The 8497-nt window shown below is 35.4% G+C and overlaps 1 protein-coding gene across 1 annotated transcript; it reads left to right on the top strand.

The window, feature by feature from the left end:
• The first annotated feature begins 979 nt into the window (after positions 1-979).
• On the top strand, positions 980-7613 carry LOC126696653 (sister chromatid cohesion 1 protein 1). The gene is made up of 20 exons (XM_050393341.1): positions 980-1032; positions 1516-1584; positions 1687-1745; positions 1831-1875; positions 1985-2004; positions 2122-2198; positions 2340-2460; positions 3299-3453; positions 3696-3808; positions 4867-4940; positions 5042-5194; positions 5482-5647; positions 5731-5813; positions 5903-6089; positions 6214-6289; positions 6442-6575; positions 6748-6832; positions 6929-7041; positions 7177-7264; positions 7371-7613. The coding sequence occupies exons 1-19, from the start codon at positions 980-982 to the stop codon at positions 7257-7259; spliced, it is 1866 nt and encodes a 621-aa protein (XP_050249298.1). The 3' UTR covers positions 7260-7264; positions 7371-7613.
• The last annotated feature ends 884 nt before the right edge of the window (positions 7614-8497 follow it).

The raw sequence follows: 8497 nt of genomic DNA, 5'->3' as shown, positions 1-8497 counted from the left end.
CAAACAAGGCCTGAACTTCTCTCTCTCTCTCTCATACAAGCCATATATGCGAGTCAATAGTGAAAAAATAAAATGCATTATGTACAATTCTAAATGGAAAAAAAAATTAATTAAAAAGAAGAGTAGACGTGATATAGAAAAAACAAAATAATAAAAATGTAGTAGGGTTAAAAAAAAAAAAAACACTTAGTTTTTTACTAGCTAAAACTTAATCGAGAATGTTGCAATGCTCTAATCGAAAATGTCATAATTTTTTTAAATTAGGGAGTGGGACTATTCAAAATAAGCGAAAAAAAAGTTCTTATAGAATGAAGTAAGGACCAAATTCAAGTATTCAAGAGAAATCTTCACACATATATACACTTAAATTCTATTAGAGTAGAATAAAAAGGATGTGGGGCAATTATTACACACATGAGCTCTTCTTCTTCTTTTTTCTTTTTTCTTTTTTTTTGGTTCCTAAGAAAAAATAAATCCTGTATCATCAAAAAAGGGAAAAAGAATATTAAATTTGTAAATTTATAAGTTTGGTACAAAAATATTGTGGAGCTCTAAGCTTACTCATGAGAAGAATGGCGGTGAAAACTGAAAAACAGTGATACTGTAGGGCCCAGAATCTCATAACGGTTGCGTCTGCGAGTTCACTATCGTTACGCGCAACAACAAGTACCTCCTTCATCCCTCCACTCAGCACACTCCACCTGTCCTTTCATTTCCCTTGTTTCCCTTTCGTAGTACAATTAATTCCACGCCTCTCAGGTTATTATATCCTCTACACTTTGCTTGCTGTCCCAGCGGGCAATTAGTTAGTTTCAGAGACTCAAACACGCACCACTCTCATTTTCAGCTCTCTCTCTCTCTCTGCAATTCTTCAATTGCCGCCATTGAAGAATCTTCTTCTTCTTCATTTCCTCTCTCTCTCTCTCTCTCTCTCTCTCTCTCTGTGTGGTTTCAGCTCTGTACACTAAAATTCTAAAACATGTTCTACTCGCACCAGCTACTGGCTCGGAAAGCCCCGCTGGGGAAGATTTGGTAGTCAAAATTCATTGTCTATTCTATTTTGATTCTAAATTGAACGTATATATCTCTGTACTATTATTTTGAACACTAAAGCGTACGGACTGTAAATTGTAATTCCACGCATTTCCTCTATGTTTCTATAACTTTTTTCACTGAAATTCATATGAATTTTCTTTGATTGTGAATCACTTTACATGCATTGTTAATCCTTCGAAATCGGATTGTGATTTCAACGAATTTACTATGTCTCTGTAACGTGAATTTCTCTGGTACTACTTTTTGTGACTTGTTTGGTTTAATTTTTGCGTAATTTCCATGAAATTGAAATACATGAGTCATAGTATTTGAAAACTTAAGCTGTGAAATAGTAACTTAATATGAACATTTATTTTCAAACTACAGGAATAGGATTTTATGAAACTATGGCACTGAAATTTCTTTAATATTGACGTTATCTCTTTGGATTTTTTCTATCTCTCTGTATGTGTTATAAAGGATGGCGGCAACAATGCACGCCAAGATCAATAGGAGAAAGCTCGATAAGCTCAACATCATCAAGATCTGGTTATTATTTGATCTCCATTTTAATTTCACTGATTTTCTACCACTTCAATGTCCTCCTATTTTCTCTGCTTAATTTTCCAATGTTGCTCCAAACTTTTACAGCGAAGAGATTTTGAATCCATCAGTTCCTATGGCTCTCAGACTCTCCGGAATTCTCATGGGTAATAGTCTTTCTCTCTCTCTCTCTCTCTTTCTCTCACTATTTCCATGCACTCACAGAGAGCCTCTCTTCCACTTTATTCTTAGGTGGCGTTGTGATTGTCTACGAGCGAAAAGTCAAGCTCCTCTACGGTACTATTTGAATCCTTATTTTACTTAATTTCAAATCACAGTTTCATTATTTCGATTTCTGAAGAAACTGTATTATCTAATTCGGTTTGTGCTCTGCTTTGCTTCACAGACGATGTTACTCGTCTTCTGGTACTTGACTTTTACTTCGAACTTCTTAACCAAAAAAAGAAAAAAGAAACTCTCACTTTCTCTCACTCTTTTTTTTTTTTTTTTTTAAATTTAAATAAAATTTTCATATAAACTCAGGTTGAAATAAACGAAGCGTGGAAAGTGAAAGCTGCTCCAGATCCCACTGTCCTACCCAAAGGAAAATCTCATGCCAAGTCAGCCTCTGTTTCTCTCTCTTTTGTTTTTTTGCAAAATTGCGAGAGAGAAAATAAAAATGGGGAAAGGGTAGGAAGGTAAATTTATAGAGTTAGTTATGCTCATATGGTGTGGCTCTATGTGTTAATTAATGTTTGTAGGAAAGAAGCTGTGACGCTGCCTGAGAACAAAGAGACAGATTTTGGGGATGTTGAGCAGTCCCTTAATTTTTCCAACACCACAGCCACCATGGGCTTTCAACAAACCACTTATTTTGGCTTGGTATGTAACAGACCACCCTGCATTGCCAAATGACCAAATTGTATCTACTATTCGTCCACGATCAACTTTTTTTTATTAAGTCCCATTAAGGTTAATTATGTAATTTCGCTAGGATTGGAGGATTAAAGTATAAAAAAAATTTATTTAAAAAAAGATTTCGTAATCTGAAGAGAAGAGAATGACAGTGTTTGTATTCTTAAGCTTTAGATGTTACTTGAAAGATCCAATGGTGAGTAATTTTTCACGCTGACTGGGAGGTGTTTGACAAATTTACCCTATCAAACATCAAATATAATACTTTAGGTAATTGAGGTATGTATGTATGTACGTATTTTAAATATTTCTATAATCTTGTAACTTGATCATATGACTTACTGTGATTGTGGTAAAAAAAATCTGTTCAGCCTTGTGTGGAGCTGTGGTAGCCTGCAGGTAAATTTATAGAATTATAGTCTACAATCACAGGAAGGAAAAAAAGCTGTCATAGTGACAATAATGCAGAACACACAAAACTCAGTTTTTCTGCATTTCAAGTTTTGTTAGTCATTACTATGAGCACGGGATGCATTAAGTTCATGAGAAACATTCTGAAGAAAATTATTGAGGAAATAGTGGAAATTTCTTCTATTAGGAAGAGGCCAATACATGGTTTGCATAAGTCATTGTGGTTTGCATTAAGTTGCTGCAGTGCAGTTATATGATCTGGGGATCAAATCATACGTATAGACCGTATGGTGGTAACAGTCCAGACATCTTCACTGATCAAGAACCAGAAATTTCAAATTAGGCTTGTTGAAATATCATATAAAACTTATGCAGGTAACTTTCTGTGTTGCAGCGACTTGATAGTGTGGATGAACCTTATATTAACGATAATGCCAAGGAGGAAGATCCTAATCAAAACTTTCATCAAGCTAATGCTGACAATATCACCTTATTCGAACGCTTTGATTCATACCAAGCTAATGCAGATCTGTACAATCGCTTTGAAAGGTTAATCCATTATCACGTCATAAATTTTTAGTTGCCTGCATTCTTTGTTATTCAAATCAAAAGGATTTTCAGGGCATCATTTTGTATCAATAAGTCAAATTGGAATACATATTTAAATTTCAAAATTTTGCATGAAACAACCTCATAACTGTACATTCCTCCAATCACATCTACACTGTATTTTGATAATCCACTGTGTTAGATCGCATTGTTATACAATATCATTTGTGGATGGTATGCAGATTTGATATTGAAGGGGATGAAGATACGCAGATGAACTTCACTTCAGGAGAGCATACACAAATTCCAACAACACTTAAACCGTCCCCACCTCCACAAGAAGAGCCTCAAAGAGGTCAGTGCGATGATGCCTTCAATGCTTTCAAGCATAAATAATGCAATACTCTTTCTGTAAAATATTCTTAGAAAGCAGTTAGGAATATAACGGACACCTACATATTCACTTCAACTGCTCCTCACTTCTTTTTGTCCATTTTTCACACCTATATATTCCCAGCTGTAACAATTAAGATTATGCAAATAAAAGTTTGGGTTCAGGTTCAGAGAGATGGCATAGTGAATTTAATTTTACCATTTGCAGATATTAAGCATTCTCCTCTTAGCCATTATTTACAGAGATAGTCCATGTTACAGAGCTGAATTTGTGATGCTTTTGTGTTTCTTCTCAATATATTCCCAGGTTTATTTATTGATTGATTGATATACAAAAAATTCTTGGCAAGGATAAAACTAAATATATTCAAACTGTTAATATTTCAAACATTAAGAACATAAAACAAGAATGTAAGCATCACAAAGTATGCTTTCTGTTCAGCATACCAATCCCTCTATCCCCTCCACACCTGCATACAACCCCAAAATACTTCTCTTGAAAAGTATCAGATAATGTAGGATGCGGCCAAGAGCCTTGTAGCTCAATGGCATAGCAAGGAAAAAAAATCATGCATTTCAGGTTTTCTTGAGTGGTGCTTTTGACTTGGAAAACTTGGCTAGGTTTTTGGAATGTTAAGTTGGATGTTTACAATAAACTAGTTGCTAGAATTTTCTTAGTTCCATTGGTATTGACGGTGTATTAGCACCTGTCTCATATAATTTTGTTCTTTCTTCTTATATTTTTTCAACTAAAACATTGAACCTTGGCATGCTGGCAAAAGTGTTAGATTATTATTTTAAACACGCAGAACTGTTTATCTTAATTTGTCACTCTCAAAAAGGAGCAAATGATCCTTCATCTTTTTTTATCTCTCAGTCTGTCCAACATTTTTATTTGTATAAAACTTTTGTTTGTCTCAATAAGTTAAGTATTTCACAATTATGATGAAATTCATGGAAATTATCATTTGTTATTATGTAAAAAATGACAATGTAGTTGACCTCCAAGACCTTCTGCAGCTGAGGAATTTCAATATGAACAACCAGATCACCAGGTCAATCAGCCATCACATGAATGCAAGGGAGCTAGACAGGTAGCATGATTTAACTGTATGTTACCCCAGCAACCATCATGTGAAGAATATGACAGAAGAAACAATAGAAACTTAACCAACCAAGATGTTTGATGAAGCAGGATCAAGAGAGGCTGGTGCCAGTAAAAAGGAAAGCAAGAAGATCACCAGCATCTGCCATGGATTATGAACAGACCATGATTCCTGGTCATATATACCAGTCTTGGCTTCAAAATGCTTCAGACATTGTCTCAAGAAGAGGAAGAAAGAGAAAGGTTTGTCTGTGATATTTGATATGCATCCGTCAATTTGTTCCATTCTACATGTTGCAGATATAGATGATCTTTGACCATAAAGTTATGTAATGATCAAAACAAAATTATAGTGTGTGTATGTCTCACACTTGTATTGATTTAGGATATCTATGACAATATTTTGAACCATGGAGATGTTTTAAAGAATGATGTACAAAGAGAGCTTTTATATAATATATAGAAACCAATTACCTTAATGTTTAAGCAACGATGCAGTACAATACAAGTTTTTATGCCCTTCGTTGCAGCATGCGGATATCATGTCTACCATGAAGATAGTTAACCTCATGGAGCTGCCACCTGTTGTACTAATTGGTGATTTATTTATAAATGGAGATAGAGCAGTCTATTATCCCCCACCCCTTCTGGAGTTATGGATGAAAAGCACCCAACCTCCCCATGACTCAGCTTCTGGTCAGTGTTACTCATTGTTTATTTCAAGATTTTCCTCATTAAAAGAGATATAGGAAAGCGATAAATAGTACTTTTTCATGCAGAAAGAACCTCTCCACCCATGCCCCCAGAACCATCGTCATCGTCAGCTCCAGAAAGAGTGCATTTCCAAGACCCAAAGGGATTTGTAAGCCACTCTACGTATCTGTTGGTTTACTCTAATAACTTCCAGGAAAACAACTTATTCTTTGTCTGATCATCTATTCAAATATGAAGCCTTTTGAAGATTTTCATAGTGGAGTCGGCTCTGAGTCACTGGGAGCTCCCATAGAGAAGCAACGGAGAAATATTGTCAACAATGACATACCAACTGAAATCCTCATGGACGAACTAAGAGCCAACCTCATGAACAATGGGGTGAGGGTAGGTGAAGCCAATCTGATGGTCACACCTGGAAATTCTGGTATGATGCATCTTTGTTTAATTTGTGTTTATATCTGCCACTTTTCTGGGTAAAGTTTTGGTAGAATCAAATGTTTCTAAGGATACTCTACACCAATTTTTTTGCCTCATGTAAATTACTGGAGATGAAGTAAGATCCATTCCTAGCTCAGCATCTGGACATGGTGGTCTCTCACATAATTCAGAAGTCAATTCCGGAAGGTGAGTGGAATATAAATTTCACCAAATCCATTAAAGAAAAATAATGTTAAGTAAATTGTTCATTTGATGTTGTTAGTAGAAACCATTAGGCACATATAAGCTCATTCAAAAGCCTATATTATTGAAATACTGACTCTTGATAGATCCAACAGGAAAAGGCCTTATTCTTCTTCGAGACACAGTAGTGGTGGTCTAGAACCTGTAGCAGAGGAGAATCCATGGAACCACCCTGACCCAAATTTCAAGTTATCAAGGCTGTCTGAAAATGGCCTGACACCTGATCAAGGTAACTTAGCAATCCTTCTCATTGTTGCATGAAACATAGCTTTGGTGGTATTTCCCAAGTCTGGAAAAAAGAGAAGGTTGCAGTAGGTTGACGGCCAACTTATAATTTAGTCACTATATTATGAATGGAACTTGAACATCTTAGTTCACATTATTGAACTTCTTTTTTGCAGAACTATTTGTGGAAACTGGAGTGACACAAAGCCAACAAGAAAACATCAAACCCCCCGTTGACATTATAACTGATTCTATCCGAATGTATCACTCTCTTTTGATCTATTGAATTCCCCAATCCAAAAGTAACTTTGAGTTCATATTAAAGCATGTTCTTTGCACTTAAAAAAAAAACTACAGGCAAATGAAAGCGCATTTTGACACACCAGGAGCCCCTCAAGTAGAATCCCTGAACAACCTAGCTACCGGAATGAATAGAAAAGGAGCAGCTTTGCTCTTCTATCAGACTTGTGGTACACATCCATACATGCTACTTCCCTGCCTACTAGATAATATGTGCTTACTTTGACTGTTCAAAATTAGATCACTACTTGCAAAAAAAATTTCAACTAACTAGATACTACCATAACTGGGAATTTGATCTGTAGTTCTGGCTTCTCGTGATATCTTGAGAGTTGAACAAACAGTGCCATATGGGGACATTCTCATCTCTAGAGGAGCAATGATGTGACGGATGTGAGCACCTCAATTTCATATTTTTCTTCTATAATTTTGTCTTTTCCACACTGGTTTAGGGCATGGAGTTTACAATTACAACATATTTTTTTCCTTTTCCTTGCAGCTTATAAATGCCGGAATTGACACACTTATTTTTAGATCAGGGAAGTAGTAAAGGTACTTTAAAAGAGGTGGGGGGTCATCCCTGTTTATTGCGGTTAATTACGTATATTTAGTGATTTATGTAGGAGTCCTTTCTGGTATAACAAGAATTTTAGTACTCTTATGTTCTTCTATTCTAAACCTGACACGTATTTCACTCACCGAAAAATGAGTAATCACAGATTTCTTTTTCCTAGTTTCTTAATCTCAAGTGTGTTCTATACAACTAGTTAACAACCACCCCCCCCCCCCCCCCTCTTCTTCTTCTTCTTCTTCTTCTTCTTCTTCTTCTTTTCTCTCTCTCTCTCTCTCTCTCTGTGATTAAAATATATGATGAGTGAATGGTGGTTGAATGAAATCTGTCAAGAAAGATCTCACCGAGAATTCTTAGTTTTGAATTGTTGTTTTTAGCCAAAAAGGGTGGTCTAAGTTATTAGAAAGAAAGAGACAATTATTACTAAAAAAGTGCAAAGCTGGGGACAGCAGGTGGAAATCATAATGGATACTCATGCAACAGTTGGTAACAGAGCAAGTTATAAACCCAAACACACACACCCCACCGATGTGGGACAAGCGCATGATGGATGCATTAAAACTTCTGCTTGACACCTTGTTTTGCATTCTCATGAACAACTCACTATCCCACATGTTAGGAATATCTTATTATGTTACCTTAGGTGCATGCACGCGCTTTGACCGTTTCTACATGAGAAGAAAAATAGGACAAAGTTCATCAGCACTTTCGGTAAGTAGATTAGAATGCATTTGGGATGATTAGAAATTCTCTAGGATTTTTAGGGTAACTCTACTATTGAATTTTAAATTCCTAGTCATCAATTTTGAAATGAATAGATAGGATTTTGTTGTCACATAATTATCATTTAAATGAATTGTTGACCATCACCATTCTAAGTATCTATTTAAATTAGTATTAACATGGCAAAATCCAACTCACTTAGTCATGTTTGGTGTGACAAATTCAACTCTCACATTTTTTTTTTTTTTTGCTAGGGAAAAAAAAAAAAAAACTCTCACATTTCAAAATATATAGTAGAATTTTAAATTCTTCATGGTGAATCTATTCTAAAA

Source organism: Quercus robur, chromosome 8, assembly GCF_932294415.1.
Source record: "Quercus robur chromosome 8, dhQueRobu3.1, whole genome shotgun sequence".
In the NCBI taxonomy this organism is placed as follows: Eukaryota; Viridiplantae; Streptophyta; class Magnoliopsida; order Fagales; family Fagaceae; genus Quercus; species Quercus robur.
Note: the sequence above shows the minus strand (reverse complement) of the source record. Positions and strands in the feature narration are given on the sequence as shown.

What these genes read in the sequence shown, in the direction of transcription:
- LOC126696653 (XM_050393341.1), top strand. Translation starts at nt 980, where the DNA reads ATGTTCTACTCGCACCAGCTACTGGCTCGGAAAGCCCCGCTGGGGAAG. An exon ending in CTCAACATCATCAAGATCTG is followed by an intron (nt 1,585 to 1,686) that starts GTTATTATTTGA and finishes AAACTTTTACAG; the next exon opens with CGAAGAGATTTTGAATCCAT. An exon ending in GCTCTTCTATCAGACTTGTG is followed by an intron (nt 7,042 to 7,176) that starts GTACACATCCAT and finishes TTTGATCTGTAG; the next exon opens with TTCTGGCTTCTCGTGATATC.